The 18,203-nt window shown below is 37.9% G+C and overlaps 2 protein-coding genes across 4 annotated transcripts; one reads left to right on the plus strand and one right to left on the minus strand.

The window, feature by feature from the left end:
- Positions 1–3,444: 3,444 nt before the first annotated feature.
- LOC110750573 (CELLULOSE SYNTHASE INTERACTIVE 3) lies at positions 3,445–13,815 on the plus strand. 2 transcript variants are annotated; one of them, XM_021950915.2, is made up of 8 exons: positions 3,445–3,636; positions 3,933–4,177; positions 4,652–4,751; positions 5,023–8,083; positions 9,042–11,586; positions 11,868–12,322; positions 12,988–13,104; positions 13,308–13,815. In XM_021950915.2, exons 3-8 carry the CDS (start codon positions 4,681–4,683, stop codon positions 13,467–13,469), a joined length of 6,411 nt encoding a protein of 2,136 aa, XP_021806607.1. In that variant the 5' UTR covers positions 3,445–3,636; positions 3,933–4,177; positions 4,652–4,680; the 3' UTR covers positions 13,470–13,815. The 2 variants fall into 2 exon arrangements, with proteins under 2 accessions (XP_021806607.1, XP_021806608.1); XM_021950916.2 differs by having other exon boundaries at positions 3,933–4,172.
- Positions 13,816–13,997: 182 nt separating this feature from the next.
- LOC110750574 (replication factor C subunit 3) lies at positions 13,998–17,839 on the minus strand. Of its 2 annotated transcripts, none has more exons than XM_021950918.2 (9): positions 17,502–17,839; positions 16,870–17,086; positions 16,463–16,542; positions 16,216–16,375; positions 15,691–15,772; positions 15,033–15,165; positions 14,855–14,918; positions 14,705–14,773; positions 13,998–14,212 (listed from the first exon to the last, which is right to left on the minus strand). In XM_021950918.2, exons 1-9 carry the CDS (start codon positions 17,692–17,694, stop codon positions 14,113–14,115), a joined length of 1,098 nt encoding a protein of 365 aa, XP_021806610.1. In that variant the 5' UTR covers positions 17,695–17,839; the 3' UTR covers positions 13,998–14,112. The 2 variants fall into 2 exon arrangements, with proteins under 2 accessions (XP_021806610.1, XP_021806609.1); XM_021950917.2 differs by having other exon boundaries at positions 16,463–16,551; positions 17,502–17,838.
- Positions 17,840–18,203: the final 364 nt, after the last annotated feature.

An 18,203-nucleotide genomic window follows, 5' to 3' on the forward strand; every position in this document is an offset into this window, starting at 1 on the left:
TTGGGTCGAAATTTCAATTCAGAATAAACTTCTTTTCCCTTTTTCTTTTTTCTTTTTTCTTTTGATACAAATCATAACCTATACTATACTAATTACGGGTATGAGAATCGGCTGTAAGGGGGTGGACACACTACTTTGACAAACTAGCATAACTTCTTTATGGATAAATCTTCTCTACTATGGAGCCATAACTTATACTTGCTATTCGTGCGTAGCACAAAATTTTCATAACCCTAAACCATATGATTATGTTTCTTATCAGAATAAAAGTCGCTTTTCTTTTTGTCACAAATAAACCTTCAGAAAACATGACTTTTTGTTTAAGGTTCTTCAACTGAACTTACCACAAAACTTGAGTGCTTGACGTAATTAAGTCAAGGATTAAATCATTAAAGTAGGGGATAAAGAAAATTCATAATCCCGCAAAGCTTTCCACCTAAACCCTAGTTTACTTTACTAAACACCCTATTGACTAAATTGCTCACCGGACTTAAAAAAATGAGGCCATCATTTAAATTCACCACTTTCTCCAAGAGCCACCCAAGTGATGAAATGAATGATGATGGCTTTTGAGATTGCACGCTGGGGTTTTTTAGTGGTTTTAATAGCCTCCATTAGCATCATTCATTCAACCTATTTGTAATTCCCACTTTATTTGTCAATCAATTGGTTTTGAATTAAGCAGAGTAGATTGATTAGCTAATTGGCACCGTACCCCCACTAAACATCTCTATGTCCATCATATAAATTTTCTTTTTTGTTTCTAAAATCGCATTCGTTGTCCACGAAATTCTTGTTTGTATTTTTCTAGTTTTGTACGTGTAACGTGTGCTCATTGCTCGGATGGGATGGTCAAATGAAATTGCCCCTATAAAGGTTGTCACATGTTTACACGTTATCGTTTTTAGTGAAAAATTTGGCATAACTTGACGGTAGAGACTACATGAATATAGTAGCCAAACATGGAAGAATACATGAATGACCAGAATGATGACTTTTGCTAATACCAAAAACCATTTGCAATAAAAACTCAATCAATTATTGTTGGTAGAAATTTCACTTTTTGTCTCTAACCCTTGATCGAACCCAGTGGGGTTTCTTTCCTCCAATGTAACCAAAAAAATACACATAAAAACAAAATTATCTCTAGTGGTAGATCACTTACCATCACATCCAAAACGCATAATCTTTTTCTTCATCACACCTTATCTCTTGTTCTTGGCCGAACCAAAGATACTTGTAATTGTTGCAAGTGGAGGTTTAAATTTAGATCCAAAAATCAATTGTTGATGTGAAGGTTCAAGATCAGACATGCCCCCATGTGTTAAAATATAATAGGATGTGGGGGAGAATCTAGCCTGGTATTTATCTACAACTACTGTTTGATGATGATGTTTCAAGAGATGCAAGATTTGGGTGCGAATAAAACAAATTGTTTGGGTGGCAAATAGATCTTCATTGAATAAATTACTACATTAAAAAAAAAAACACTCCTTCCCTTTTATTTATATACCCTGCAAATTAATAATAATAATAATAGGATATTAATTCGAAGATCTGTGGTCGTCTGCCTTCCAACAAACCACATCATCATTGTAATATTTGTTCTATCAGATTAACCTTCCCTGTAAATTAAAACCATTCTCTTGCAAAGCATGTCTGTTATGTCTTATGTTCCGGATTGATCTACCAGTCCACTCATGCAAGCCATGCGATGAAGGATAAATTTTTGTGCATGACCGTAACGCTACGACGAGAAGAATATTGTTTGTCTCTTTTTATGGAATGAGACATTCCTAATTCTTGTAAATTATAGTTTGACACATATGTATTAATAATTTATCAAAAACACAAAATGAATTTTGTTTACGCACACATATCAAACTGTAATTGACAAGAAAGTATGAGTTCAAACGAAAAATTACGCTTATTATGATTTGGATGAATTGATTACACCGCATCTTTGTATTACAATCACAATGAAGAGTTACTCAAATGTAAATTGTAATAACACTTTGAATTATGAGAAAATAATTTTATTAGAATGTGACATGTTACATGTTCAAAATGTCGATCTAAAATATTGAAGAGGTATATTTATATTTGTATATGTGCTCTATATATATATTTTTAAAATATTTTTTTGATTGGAAAAAAAGAATCAAGTGTTATTGATTGATAGCTCATGGATTGGTTGTTCAAGATTGTATTCTTCTTGGGTTCACCTAATGCTTGACCAAATGGCTTCTTAACATCCACATTATATAATATTTAATATTTATATAATGTCACACAAATAATATATATTTCTAAACCATAGACATTGTTTTCACCAAGATTCATTTCATAAAATCAGGATTTTGTCTGTGTCACCCCTTCAATTTATGTAAATAAATAATTAAATCTAAACAGAAATATTTAAATTAAACAAATGTGGCAGACATGCAGATTAGTGTATTATTTTTATTTTTATTTTTCACTGATCTCCAGGATGATTAAATAAATTGGGAGGCCATAAGCTTGTCCCACACTGCATCTTGACGTGCTTAAGGAAGGTTTAAGGCACTTGGACAACATTATTAAATGCAATAAAATCGTTGTAAAGTAGGAAAAAAGAAAAGGAAAACTTTATTAATCAACAATTAAACCTTTACTTTAGGTTGCCAACTTGACATTTTAATTTCAGTTTAAATGCATATGAACACGTCATGAACTTCATGCACAAAATTCGTAATGATTTGAGTGTAGTTGTTGCTAAATTAAAGAATCATGAAGCTTTAATTGAATGCTGCAGATGAGATGTTAATTAAGTGGCAGCTTTAAACAAAACTTTTTATCCCCTAAAATGGATGACATATATGTTATACAACTACTTTGGTTTACACGAATAATGTCCTCTTATCAAACACGTTAATTGTGTCGATCATTATAAAATGAAATTTTAATTATTTGTACATGTGATTATATTGACATGTTTAACAAAGCTAAAGAGTAACGTAAACATACACGAAAAAACTACTATTATCAGTCGTATATAACAGATTACATTACAATTCACTCGTTTATAACTCAATCGGTAAAATTTAAACATGTGATGATATTAAAAATAGGACTATCTTAACTCATTATTGAATCAAGGGTCCATATTTCAATGATTTTCGAAATAACATGCATAATGAAACCAAGAACCAACATAATTATTGTAATTTAGAATGTGGGTACAAGAAAACTATAACTCATATAACCCATACCTTCACATTTACCATTTTACCCTTTGCCACGCAGCTTGGATCGAACAATTTACCTAAAACTAAATTTCACTACATGACAACAATATGGCAGTTGAAAAAACAAAAATATCCCCATCAAAATTAATAAATTAAAATAACGAATTTTCAAAATAAAAGAAAAAATAATTGGGGAAAAGACAGTGAGAAAGAAAAACAAAACAAAACAAACAAAATGCACACACACATGGAAAGGAAACGGAAAGACTCGGAGTCTCTCTCTCTGTCACTCTGTCAGCCCTCCATTTCTTCACTCTCTCTTTCTCTCTGTCTGGTTCTTCCTTCTTCGCCGTGGCTCTCCCTCGTTAAGGTCGTTCTTGGGCGGGCGCTGAATTATATTGATTTCGAGGTATTTATGTTTATGCAATTTCTTCTTCTTTTTGAATGATTGTGTAGTTTGATGACAGTTGGAAATGGACGTTTTTTCTTGCCCTAGATTCTGTGATGCTGCTGTGATCTGATCTGCGTAGTTGTTGTTATTTGTTTTTATTTGTTTTTATTTGCTTGTGTTTGTGTAAATTTGTGAATAGTCACATTGTTTGTACTGAATTTTACTTGATTAAATTGGTAATTATTGCTAATTGTGATATATAGGCGTAAAGATCTGACTTTTTGGTTCAATATTGATCGGTGTTTGATGTGCAGAGTGTTGGGGTTTGATTTGGACTGGGAAGGGAGTTTTGCATTGTGTGAGCTGGCACTGTAGCATTTGTACTTTTGTGAACAGTGTTTACTTGTTTGTGAAGAGAGAGTGGGTGTGTGTGTGTGTTGATGGACAACTGGGGACTGGATGCTGAGGAGTTGAGGTTGTGATGCTACTCAGGCAGAACTGCTGGGTTTTGCAGTAATCGGAAGGAGGGGAGTTCTTCGGCATTTGCATTGGCGGTGAGGTATTTTTAGTTGATCTCTCCAGTATTGGTTTCATTATTATCTATTTTTGCCTATGTTATTTTCGTGTAAAGTGCCTTTATTTTCTTCACAAAAAAAAGTGCCTTTATTTCAGAATGCGGGAACAATCCTTAGGGCCATGATTTTCTCTTTTTTATTTTATTTTATTTTAGTGGAACAAATAAAAAGAGAGGGAGGATAGAATGAAGAGAAGAGAGGTGAGGTAGAGAGCAAAGAGTATATAGAACAAAACTACAAACCTTATATATAGTTTTCAGTTTTTTGTTTTCAAAACCATTCCTTGTATTTTCCTTATTTCGATGAAATTTTGTCAAGTATATGCAGCTTCAGGAATCAGGTCACTCAGTTTTAAGGTCGATTCAGTCCATGAACAATTAAAAATGAATAGTTGGAAGGTGGTTATTTGTGGTGGGGTTCCACATTTGATAAAATTGTATGCCTATCCCGATTTTCAGGTGGCCAAGGAGAATTCTAAAAGTGGTGTATGGTGCAAATGTCAAAGTCTCCCTCCCCTGAACCGCGAGAACCCATATCTCCTTCTACTTCTCGCTCTAGGTTAGCTATGCTCTATTTGCTCGGTCTCTTTAACTGTGGTGACAAACTGGTATTCTTAGTTCAGAAAATGAATGTTTCACTGATAAATTAGCCACTTAAGTGCTTTGTAAATCTTTGTACACCAATATTAAAATTGAGCTGGAAAAGTCCAATGAGAAGCCATTTCAATGGGCTCATTAAATTTTTTATTTTAAAAAATTAAAAATTATTATCTCCTAAACTGTTGACTATTACTTTTCAAGATATTCAAATGAGTTCATGTTACACACAGGGATGGAACAGCAATGGATGATGAAGAAGGTACAATGGCAAGAGTTGCTCAATTTGTCGAGCAACTACATGCCAGCATTTCTTCACCACTTGAAAAAGAACTTATTACAGCACGTTTGCTTGGTATTGCCAAAGCAAGAAAGGATGCAAGAACAATTATTGGTTCGCATTCCCAGGCAATGCCATTGTTCATAAACATTCTCAGGAGTGGCACCCCTGTGGCAAAAGTTAATGTGGCTGCAACTCTGAGTGCCCTGTGTAAAGATGAAGACTTGCGTCTTAAAGTACTACTAGGCGGGTGCATCCCCCCGTTACTCTCACTTTTGAAGTCTGAATCAACTGAGGCTAGGAAGGCTGCAGCGGAAGCTATATATGAAGTTTCCTCTGGTGGGCTTTCAGATGATCATGTTGGCATGAAAATATTTATTACAGAAGGCGTAGTGCCAAACTTATGGAATCAACTCAATCCAAAGAGCAAGCAAGACAAAGTGGTAGAGGGATTTGTGACAGGTGCTTTGAGAAATCTTTGTGGTGACAAGGATGGCTACTGGAGAGCAACGCTTGAGGCTGGTGGAGTAGATATCATTGTGGGTCTTCTGTCTTCCGACAATGCTGCTGCCCAGTCAAATGCTGCGTCCCTTTTGGCCCGTCTCATGTTGGCTTTCAGTGATAGCATCCCCAAAGTAATAGATTCTGGAGCTGTCAAAGCTTTGCTTCGGCTTGTGGGTCAGGAAAATGATGTATCCGTCCGTGCTAGTGCTGCTGATGCTTTGGAAGTGCTTTCTTCAAAGTCAACTGGGGCAAAGAAAGCTATTGTGAATGCTGACGGTGTTCCAGTTCTCATTGGGGCTATAGTTGCTCCATCTAAGGAGTGCATGCAAGGTGAGTGTGGGCAGGCTCTGCAGGACCATGCAACACGGGCTTTAGCAAATATTTGTGGTGGGATGTCTTCTTTAATATTATATCTTGGAGAACTTTCACAGTCACCTCGGCTAACTTCCCCGGTTGCTGATATTATCGGAGCTCTTGCATACACGCTGATGGTCTTCGGGCATAAATCTGGTGCCAATGAGGAATCTGTTAATGCAACAAAGATAGAGGATATTCTTGTAATGTTGCTAAAGCCTCGTGACAATAAGCTTGTTCAAGAGCGTGTCCTTGAGGCCATGGCTAGTCTATATGGCAACAACCATCTTTCCAGTTGGCTCAATCATGCACAAGCGAAGAAGGTGCTCATTGGACTCATAACAATGGCTGCTGCTGATGTGCAAGAGTATCTAATACTCTCTTTGACAAGCTTATGTTGCGATGGTGTTGGAATCTGGGACTCCATTGGCAAGAGAGAAGGAATTCAGTTACTTATTTCACTGATGGGATTATCCAGTGAGCAGCATCAAGAATATGCTGTTCAGTTTCTGGCAATCTTAACGGACCAAGTCGATGACAGCAAGTGGGCTATTACTGCTGCCGGCGGGATTCCTCCTCTGGTGCAGCTGTTAGAGACGGGATCTCAGAAGGCGAAGGAGGATGCTGCTCATGTGTTGTGGAATTTGTGTTGTCACAGTGAAGATATTCGTGCATGTGTGGAAAGTGCAGGAGCCATCCCAGCATTTTTATGGCTTTTAAAAAGTGGTGGATCAAGGGGACAAGAAGCATCAGCTATGGCACTAACAAAGCTTGTCCGAACAGCTGACTCTGCCACCATTAATCAGTTGTTAGCTTTGCTCCTCGGTGACTCTCCAAGCTCAAAGGCCTATACTATCAGGGTGTTGGGTCATGTGCTCATAATGGCATCACATGAGGATCTTGTGCATAAAGGTTCAGCAGCTAATAAAGGGCTGAGGTCTCTTGTACAGGTTCTCAATTCATCAAATGAAGAAACTCAAGAGTATGCTGCTTCGGTCCTAGCTGATCTATTCAGCACAAGACAAGATATTTGTGATATTCTTGCAACTGATGAGATTGTGCATCCTTGTATGAAGCTTTTGACCAGCACCACACAAGTTGTTGCAACACAGTCAGCTCGAGCATTGGGTGCTCTTTCCCGTCCTTTGAAGACCAAAACAAGCAGCAAGATGTCTTATATTGCAGAAGGTGATATCAAGCCCCTCATCAAACTGGCTAAAACTTCTTCCATTGATGCTGCTGAAACTGCAGTTGCGGCACTTGCCAATCTTCTCTCTGATCCGCATATTGCTGCAGAAACCCTGGCAGAAGACGTTGTTTTAGCTTTGATAAGAGTACTGGGAGATGGAACTTCAGAAGGTAAGAAGAATGCATCCCGTGCCCTTCATCAATTGCTGAAGCATTTTCCAGTAGGTGATGTGCTCACAGGAAATGCTCAGTGTCGTTTTGCTATTCTTGCTCTTGTTGATTCCTTGAATGTATTGGATATGGATGGGACTGATGCTGCGGATGCTTTAGAAGTAGTCGCACTTTTGGCTAGAACCAAACAAGGTGTGAACTTCACTTACCCCCCATGGTCTGCCCTTGCTGAAGTTCCATCAAGCTTAGAACCTCTTGTCCGATGCCTGGCTGAAGGGCCTCCTCCACTTCAGGATAAGTCAATAGAAATTTTGTCTAGGCTTTGTGGGGAGCAACCAGTAGTGCTTGGTGATCTATTGATTGCAAGATCAAGATCCCTTGGTTCACTAGCTAACAGGATAATGCACTCTTTGAGCCTAGAAGTCAGAGTTGGAGGAGCTGCATTACTCATTTGTGCAGCAAAAGAGCACAAACAGAAGTCAATGGAAGTACTTGATGTTGCAGGATATTTAAAACCGTTAACATATGCTTTAGTGGACATGATGAAGCAAAATTCTAGCTGCTCCGCTTTAGAAATTGAAGTCAGAACTCCTAGAGGTTTTGTTGAAAGAACTGCATTCCATGAAGGGGATGTGTTTGATGTCCCTGATCCAGCCATTGTCTTGGGGGGTACTGTTGCCTTGTGGTTGCTATGCATAATTGGTGCCTTTCATGCAAAGAGCAAACTCACCATTATGGAAGCTGGTGGTCTTGAGGCTCTCTCTGACAAGCTTGCAGGTTACACTTCCAATCCACAGGTATAAAAGAATTAGTTTTGCGCACACACACACACACACACACACACACACACACACATAAATGCTTACCATTAGATAGGTTGTTCTGATGAGCACTTGTATACCTATATCTTTCGTTTTGCTGAATTATATGTTTGACCAAGGTATATGGATACTACATAATTTTGAAGAAATAAATCATTGTTGAGCGTGGTGGATTTTAATATGCGAGTGATGCCATCTGTTCATCATAGAGAATCATACCCTTATTGAGAGATGCTAAGATGTTTATGTGTGCTACTTACATTCATTAAGAATATTATATATAACTGAAAGTCTGATCCCTGAAATGCTTTCATACCCCCCTGACCTCTTCCTTCCCCCCTTTATCATTTAGTACTGGCATTTTTCCTCTGGTGGTTTGGTTGCCTAAAATACCTTATAACAAACACTATATTTAGGACGTATTTTTCTTGCACTAATGAATTTGGATTGAAATCTGATTAGTTGTGATTAGGTGCTTCTCTTTGGCATATATTCTGTATATCGCTTCCTCTTGGTTTCCTTTCAATTTTATTTATAGGACAGCAACTACAAACTATCTTATCTCGTTCTACCAGGCTCTCTCAATAACCTTCAAATGACTTGTAGCTGCTTTCCACACAAACTGCTATTTTGGTAGGGAACCCTACTAGTATCACTTGATAGTAACTTTTGAACATTCCTACTTAGCCTATAACACAGTGTTTCATCTTCATATGTCACATTATTGGACTTGCACAAAAGGCTAGTGTTTATGGAGCTACATTAGTGACGAGAGATGTAACACTGGAGTATAGCTATTGAAGAGCTTTGTAGTTTCTCATTTATAGTTTTGACTGTATCATGGTAGTTGTTGTTTCATGTTTTAGTTGCTTTTTTGGCACGCATAAAATATAAAATTTTGATATCTTACTAAATTGGTCATCTTTATGAACAGGCAGAATATGAGGATACAGAAGGTATATGGATTAGTGCCCTGCTCCTGGCTGTTCTGTTCCAAGATGCAAATGTTGTTCTGTCCCCTGCAACAATGCGCATCATTCCTTTACTTTCTCTTCTTTTGAGATCGGATGAGGTGATTGATAGGTTCTTTGCTGCGCAGTCAATGGCCAGTCTTGTTTCTAATGGTAGTAAGGGAATAATTCTTGCCATTGCTAATTCAGGTGCTGTTGCTGGATTGATAACCCTAATTGGTTACATAGAGTCCGACATGCCTAACCTTGTTACTTTATCAGATGAATTTTCTCTGGTGCGAAATCCTGATCAAGTTGTTTTGGAGTGCCTTTTTGATTTTGAAGATGTAAGAGTTGGATCCACGGCACGTAAATCTATACCTCTCCTGGTGGATCTCTTGAGACCAATGCCAGAACGTCCTGGTGCCCCTCCAATTTCTGTAAAACTCTTGACCCGTATTGCCGATGGAAGTGATACAAATAAATTAATTATGGCTGAAGCAGGAGCTCTGGATGCTCTGACAAAATACCTGTCTTTGAGCCCTCAAGACTCCACCGAAGCCACAATAACTGAATTATTCAGAATATTATTTAGCAATCCTGATCTCATTCGATATGAAGCATCAGCTAGTTCATTGAATCAACTCATAGCTGTTCTGCGTCTAGGGTCAAGAAATGCTAGATATAGTGCTGCAAGAGCCCTTCATGAACTATTTGACGCTGAGAACATCAGAGATTCTGATTTAGCGAGGCAATCTGTTCATCCATTGGTTGACATGCTTAACTCTGCATCAGAGAGCGAGCAAGAGGCTGCCCTTGTTGCGTTAATTAAGTTGACTTCAGGAAATTCTTCTAAAGCATCTTTATTGACTGATGTGGAGGGAAGTACACTGGAGAGTTTGTACAAAATCCTGTCTTGTGCTTCATCCTTGGAATTGAAGAGAATCGCTGCACAACTCTGTTGTGTTCTGTTTGATAATTCCGAAGTCAGAGGAAATCCAGTCGCCTCTGAATGCATTGAGCCCCTTGTATCACTGATGCATTCTGATACAAGTACAGTTGTTGAAGCTGGAGTTTGTGCTTTTGAAAAATTGCTGGATGATGAACACCAGCTGGAGCTTGCAACGGCCTATGATGTTGTGGATCTCCTTGTTGGATTAGTTTCTGGTACAAGCAATCAGCTCATTGAGGCTAGCGTCTGTTCTCTCATAAAGTTGGGGAAAGACCGGACCCCATGCAAGTTGGATATGGTCAATGTTGGCATTATTGACAAATGTCTTGAGCTACTACCTGTTGCGCCCAGTTCATTATGCTCTTCAATTGCTGAATTGTTCCGCATTTTAACAAATAGTAATGCAATTGCAAGAAGTTTGGATGCTGCAAAAATAGTAGAACCTCTTTTCCTAGTTTTACTCCGTCCAGATTTCAGTTTGTGGGGACAGCACAGTGCACTGCAAGCACTAGTAAATATTTTGGAGAAGCCACAAAGCCTTGCAACTCTAAAACTTACACCTAGCCAAGTCATCGAGCCTCTTATTTCATTTCTGGAATCCCCATCTCAAGCCATCCAGCAGCTTGGCACAGAATTGCTATCTCATCTGCTTGCACAAGAACATTTTCAGCAAGATATTACAACAAAAAATGCAGTTGTTCCTCTTGTTCAGCTTGCAGGAATTGGAATATTAAACTTGCAGCAGACAGCGATAAAGGCATTGGAAAATATCTCCACAAGCTGGCCAAAGGCAGTCGCTGATGCTGGAGGTATATTTGAGCTTGGGAAGGTTATTATTCAAGATGACCCTCAGCCACCTCATGCACTGTGGGAATCAGCTGCTTTAGTTCTCTCAAATGTTCTGCACTTCAATGCCGAGTACTATTTTAAGGTTCCTGTGGTGGTTCTTGTTAAGATGCTGCATTCAACAGTGGATACCACCATCATGGTGGCGCTCAATGCGTTACTTGTTCATGAAAGGAGCGACAATTTAAGTGCTGAACAGATGACTGAAGGTGGTGCTATAGACGCCTTGTTGGACCTTTTAAGATCTCATCAGTGTGAAGAAGCATCTGGAAGATTACTTGAAGCTTTATTTAACAATGTCAGGATACGACAAATGAAGGTTTCCAAGTATGCAATAGCACCCTTATCGCAGTATCTGTTGGATCCACAAACCAGATCACAGTCTGGAAAACTTCTTGCTGCTCTAGCTCTTGGAGACCTTTCCCAACATGAAGGGCTTGCAAGAGCCAGTGATTCTGTTTCTGCATGTCGTGCGTTGGTAAGTTTGCTTGAAGATCAGCCAACAGAAGAGATGAAAATGGTGGCAATTTGTGCATTGCAGAACTTTGTCATGAATAGCAGAACAAATAGGCGAGCTGTTGCAGAAGCAGGGGGCATACTGATTATTCAAGAACTGCTACTGTCTCCCAATACAGAAATTGCTGGCCAGGCAGCATTACTTATCAAATTTTTGTTTTCTAATCACACACTCCAAGAGTATGTATCAAATGAGCTCATCAGATCATTGACAGGTAATTCACATTTGCAGTCCTCTGGTTTCAATGCTGATTTGTTCCCCTATAGTCTAAAAGACTAAAGCTAAGCTCATTCTCATGTACATTCTTTGTACAAATTTATGAGTTGGTAGCATATGTCTTGATAACCATGTTCATGCTGTCATTTAAATCTTCCATCAAGGTAGTGAAGAGTAGTTCGGTGCGTGTGTATGTGTATGTGTATGTTTCAAATACTCTTATCCTTTCTTTCATTGTGTTCTGTTGATTTATTGGATCCAATGATTGCTGTCTTGCAGCCGCATTAGAGAGAGAGTTGTGGTCTGCTGCAACTATTAATGAAGAGGTCTTGAGAGCCTTACATATGATAGTCATCAACTTCCCTAAGCTCCATATTTCTGAAGCAACGACTCTCTGCATTCCCAATCTGATTGGAGCTCTGAAATCTGGAAGTGAAGCGGCTCAGGATGTTGTCTTGGACACCCTTTGCTTGTTGAGACATTCTTGGTCAACCATGCCAATTGATATTGCGACGTCTCAGGCTGTGATTGCTGCTGAAGCCATTCCCATCCTACAAATGCTCATGAAAACCTGCCCACCAAGTTTCCATGAGAGAGCAGACAGCCTGTTGCATTGCTTACCAGGTTGTTTGACGGTCACAATTAAGCGTGGGAACAACCTTAAACAGGCCATGGGAGGCACAAATGCTTTTTGTCGATTGACAATTGGCAATGGTCCTCCTCGACAAACCAAGGTAATGGTTCCATAGACTAGTTATGTACAAAAATAAACTGTCTATTTCATAGCCCCTTCTCTTAAGTTAGGGGGATGAGAAATTGATTGTTTACTCCTGGAAAAAGTTTCTTTTTCTTTTCTTTCTCCTTTTCCTCACTTCATATGAGGTATCAGATTCTGGCCTCTTTAGAGCACCTGATCAATCCTGGGCCACATGTACCCCCAATCCCATACATACTGGATATTGGATAATTACCAGGGACCCCTTGGGGGTGGCTCTCAAGGGATTGGCATGATGGTGTTTGGAAAGAAATGATTCAAAACATTGTTGCTACTGCAGTGACTTGTCAGCATCTAGATCTGCACTATAATTTTGACTTAGCTGCCTGCAAGTTCCCTAATCTTACATTGGTCTTGCTAAGATTTACCAGTTTATTTGTTTCTTTCTTTGAATCTAGATTATATGTATATGTGTATATATATAGATGAGCATAGTGGATTTGACTATAAATTTACTGTTTACTTTGCCTCTGGATTTGGCAACATGTGTTGAAGCTGCAAAGTGACTTTGTTTCATATGCTTCTTTAATAAAGAAGTTTCATACTGTACATATTAGTAGTGATGCTTATTACTTGTCCATGCTTACAGCTTTTATATTATACTAAAATGTTGTTTGTCATTAGGTAGTGAGCCACAGTACCTCACCAGAATGGAAAGAAGGCTTTACATGGGAATTTGACGTCCCCCCAAAGGGACAAAAACTCCACATCATTTGCAAAAGCAAAAATACCTTCGGAAAGGTAATTAGTTTTCTATTTCGATCAGCAAATCATTTACAAGCAGGATGAGCTAATCGTTCAATTTTTGTGATCATAAGTGTAGGCCTTAAAACATATATGATGAGTACCCTTCCTGCCTTGATAATTGGCATTGCCACACTAATTATGTTTAGTCCCACGAGTTTTTCTTTTCATTTTGTGATTGTTTGTTTTTCTTTTTTCAGACAACTCTGGGAAGAGTGACTATCCAAATTGACAAAGTTGTGAGTGAAGGAGTATACAGTGGATTATTCAGCCTAAATCATGACAGCAACAAAGACGGATCTTCCCGTACACTTGAAATCGAGATTATCTGGTCCAACAGAATGTCCGACGAAGAAACATGAATGCGTCCTAAAGTCAGGTGCAGCAATCTCCCCATGAAGGTGAGAATGCCAGATTAAATATCAAAATGGGGGAGAGGTTGGTCTGCTTGTAATTAATTTTATGTTTTCAAGCTCCAGTTTTGTAGTATGAAGGATTAAGCTGCTTGAGGAAAGTGTAAATTACATTTATTAGCTTGCGGATACAATAGAGTGAAAATGCGTTCCCACTTTATAAGGGAATTTAAAAGCTCAATAGAAGTTTGTACAGGTCAGTCAGTCAGTCTGTAGGTGCTATAGCAATCCAAAGATGCTGAAAAGATTGGCGTTTGAGATTCTTGCAAAGTTGGAATAGCTTTTTGTTGTACAAGTGTTGTGTTTACATGATAAGATTAACAATAAAATCCTTAATTGTTTCCTCTAATTAGAGCCATTAATTATACACATGGACAAGATTCAACCAGCTCCATAAGCGCATTTGCAGATGACACAGGCCTTAAAGCTCAATAGTTCCCCAAAATTGCCTTGAGGTTTCAAAACTAACATCCGGCATTATAACATCTTGGCATTCTCTCTACTTGTGCATTAACAGAGTAATGAACCAAAACATTTGTCTCATAAGTACATTGGTAACAGAAATCGAAACCTACAAATTACACAAGCATAACTACTTCGCAGCAGAAACAAGTGCAGATCGAGCTGTCGTAAAAGAAGCTACCAATGATCCAAGTTGCAACCTATCATTGCACCCAAAGGTCAACCTGTACCTGCAATTCAAAATAACTTGTACTGGTTAATGTTAACTGAAGCTCAGCCAGTTCCGACTTTAACCGCATAGTCAATTGGTATTGAACAAAATCCAAAAACTAAATCAAAATTATATCATATCTTTTAATTTTAACAACTTGGAAGATTAATTAGAAAGCTTGTCGTAATTTTTTTTTATACAATCTAGAGTATCATATATTTGCAAGTCCTTAAGGCAGCAATAATTTCAGCTAATGCATTATACCAGTTCCATAATGATTATAGCTGCTTGTCCAATGAAATGACTTTACATCTAATGCAGACAATATTATATTCGCGAAAATATTGACATTAATTTAATCTACACAGCCTTTTTTAAGCAAATTGATGCACTCTATCGTTCATTATATTGTGAACAGGTGTATCCATTACCATAGTGCTATAAGCTTGTATAGTTCAGAATGAAGAAAACAATTAGCAAATGAAAAAGAGAGTAAGACATGGGCGCATACTCTATGTCAGCTAAATCATTAATCAACTGAACTCGAACATCTGGTGGCATCTTAATCTTAAAAACGAACCTGTTCAAAGAAAGTAGCATAGATGAGATGAAGCAAGGAAAAATTTTCAGGAACAAATGTAGAAAAATGTGTAAGACTTACATGGTCACTTCTCTTACAATATCTATCAAAGCCAACCCTTTAGTTGTTTTCATATCAGATATTCCTGCAATAAATGAAGTGTAAAATGTAAACACCAAATAACTTTTTCCAGTGTCATACTGCTCTTGCCTATGAGAATAGAATTATCAACAAATAAATAAATAAGATAGTTGAATACGTTTGAAACTCTCAGCAAATGATTCATTCAAGAGCCAGTAGGATATTTGCTCAATGTCTTTGGGCAATGGATTTCCTGTGCAAAGATATACTGCTTCTTCTGTTATCTGCTGCTGTGAAGCCATATGAGTTGACTGTGTACATTGAAATAGGAATCACAGTGTCATTTAAGATCTATTCATGAAGAAAACAAAATCATCAATTTCATAATTATAACTGTCCGTTCAAGATTATTTCAAAATCATACTTAAATACGAAATACTTCAAGGAAGTAAGAATAATGCAATTTGTTCTTAAATAAGAAATATTGCCGCCAAAGCAAAATGATTAGAGGAATGCACAAGTAGCAAACTTTTGAAACATTAAACACACTGCAAGAAAAAAATCAGCAAGCCACCCCAACCACAAGTAATTTGAGTTTCTGCTACAACAGATTTTACTTATACAGTCATACTCAATCACATTGACAATATTAGAGACTAAATACAATGACAATATCATTTGATTTCATAAGATTCTAACATAACAGAAATATTCATTTCTCTAACCTGTCATTTTATGAATCGCTAGTACATAGCCACACACAGATTTTGCACAGAAAAAGAGAGAGGAATAGACAAATCCACAGAAAAGAAACATCGGAGTAGAGATCTTATAACCTGCAAAATGTTCAGAGCCTTTCTCATGTCACCATTGCTAAGCCGCACAACTGCCGCCAAGCCACTCTCAGACACATCAAGCCTAGTCCAATCCATTAATGTCAACATATCAATATATTTCTGACTGAAGCCAGATAGAAAAAGCAACAACCATCCCATTTACTAGTGAAACACATTTTATGAGTCAATCCCCTTAACTAGTGAATCACATTTTTAGAGATAACTCTTGATGCATTTAAGGCAAAAATAAAAATAAAAAATCCCCTCTAGCATGAACTTGTTGAACAATGCGTAAGCCCAAAAAAAAAAAAAAAACTCCAGCAGTACACCTCTTCCCACTTAAACCTGACTTTGATGAAATGGATATAAATAGTAAACTGCTACAGAGGGGAACCTTGCATGAATACCAAGGGTAAAATCAGAGCAAAACTTAACTTTCATCTTCTGAAGGAAGATGCAAAAGCCAACATCTACACTTAGACAAAATCATAACACCCAAAAAAATGTGAATAAAACAGTACTTACCCTTCAGTTTCTATAACATGTTTGAGTCTCTCTGAGACATGAAACTCCTCCAGTGGAGCAAATCGAAAACGAGTACATCTTGATTGTAATGCTGGAATAATCTTGTTGACATGATTACAGATTAGTGAAAACCTAGTGTTCCTTGTGTATTTCTCAATCACTACACCAAAAACAAAAGTATAGAAGGAAAAAGAATCAGTGAAATAACATGGAACTGATAAACTCTAGTGCATTAAAAAATTCATACCTCTTCGCAAAGCAAATTGAGCATCCTTTGTCATAGCGTCTGCCTCATCCAGCAAGACCAATTTTACAGATGACTTTGCACTGTCACCCCTGAACCCTTGCTAATCAGTTATATAATAAGGCGACACATGTCCAGTGATTATTAAGCTAAAAAGCAAATTATCTTGGACATTACAACAGACATAATCAGACCACAAGATTAATTTACATGGCTAATTGTTGAACATGACAACATTGCACTTGTAAATAACATGCACCAACTAGATCAAATAATATCACAGCGCATAGCCATCTGTGGTGGTCTGAAATCTTAGAATCTTAAGAAGGGAGAAAAACAACCAGCAGACCAAACCTGGATATCACCAAAATGTAAACTAATAAGATGATTAGCACAAATTGAAGTCTTACCCAAATGAGAAACTCTGTGTGCTAGCAAAATCTTGGATCTGTTGTCGCACAACATCAATACCCCTATCATCCGATGCATTCAACTCCAGAATCATATTGTGGTATTGTGCTCCATAGAGCTTGCGTGCCACAGCAAGAATGGTTGAAGTTTTGCCAGTGCCAGGAGGGCCGTACAACAAGAGGTGTGGCAATCTGTTCTCACTAGTGAGCCTATCAACTATTTAACCCCACCACAAAAAATCAAGATGATTGAATCAATAACAAAACAACTAAAGGAAGGATAACAACTTATAAGCATTGAAATTATCCTCATTTATGCTCTTTATAATTGCTGCAAATCATGCAGAAAATTGAAACATTAGGGAAATGAAGCAAAAACCCTAGGCTCTCCTTATTGATGGTAAGCAAGGGAAAAGTGTGCTTCTTTTCTCTATGTACTCCCTTTCTCAAATATATACATGCATACGAATGTAAACACACAAATGAACATCTTTTCGTTCCCACATTTTTTAGCCAACCAAACATTACAGCAAATAATTACAATGGAGAGAAACTAAACAAGCAAAATCAACAAAAACCCTAGAAAGTGCAACACTTGATATGGCAAATCGTGGGAAGAAGAAATTGCTTACTGGTGTCGACAATGTCGCGGTGAGCCGCGACATCGGCGAGTGACTGAGGACGGTACTTCTCGACCCACGGCGTAGCTTTGCCGTGGGAAGGGGCGGCGGCGGCGACGACGTTTTTGCCCTTATTGTTGTTGTTGGGTTTTGGAGATGGGTTGTTATCGTCGTCGATGTCCATGGCAGTGATCACCTCCGCCATGGTAGAGTCGACTTCTAGCTCTTCTCACTGAGAATCGGAGGTTTTTCAGTGAGCCCAGCCAGCAATGGCGCCAATTTGATTTTTGAGGGCGGGATACCCTTTTGTTATTCAATCTAGAAATTGGGCTGTTTGGCCGAAAATAAAAATAAAATCTACATATTGGGCTTTGCGTCTCTGGTAAAAACCATAATAATACTAATTTTATTATGAGCTCATAATCGTCTTTACTAAGCGATTTATTAGGTGTGACTTGAAATTTTTATTTAAAATCCAAATGTTTTCTCGAAAAACAAGTGATTCATGAGGAAGCACATATAAGTTGATTGAATTTAGCAATCGGGTCTAGTTCAGTTGAAAAATGCATTGATTTACAGAAAAGAGACCTCAAATTTGAACTCTTGTGACATCTTAGTTGTATGTGTAAGAAATCTTTCCCCTTTAATTTAGACTATCACTTATACTCAAAAGTTGATTGAATTTAATACACTTTTAGCAAATTCATGACCCAC

This window comes from Prunus avium, chromosome 1 (assembly GCF_965620075.1).
Source record: "Prunus avium chromosome 1, drPruAviu1.hap1.1, whole genome shotgun sequence".
Lineage (NCBI taxonomy): Eukaryota > Viridiplantae > Streptophyta > Magnoliopsida > Rosales > Rosaceae > Prunus > Prunus avium.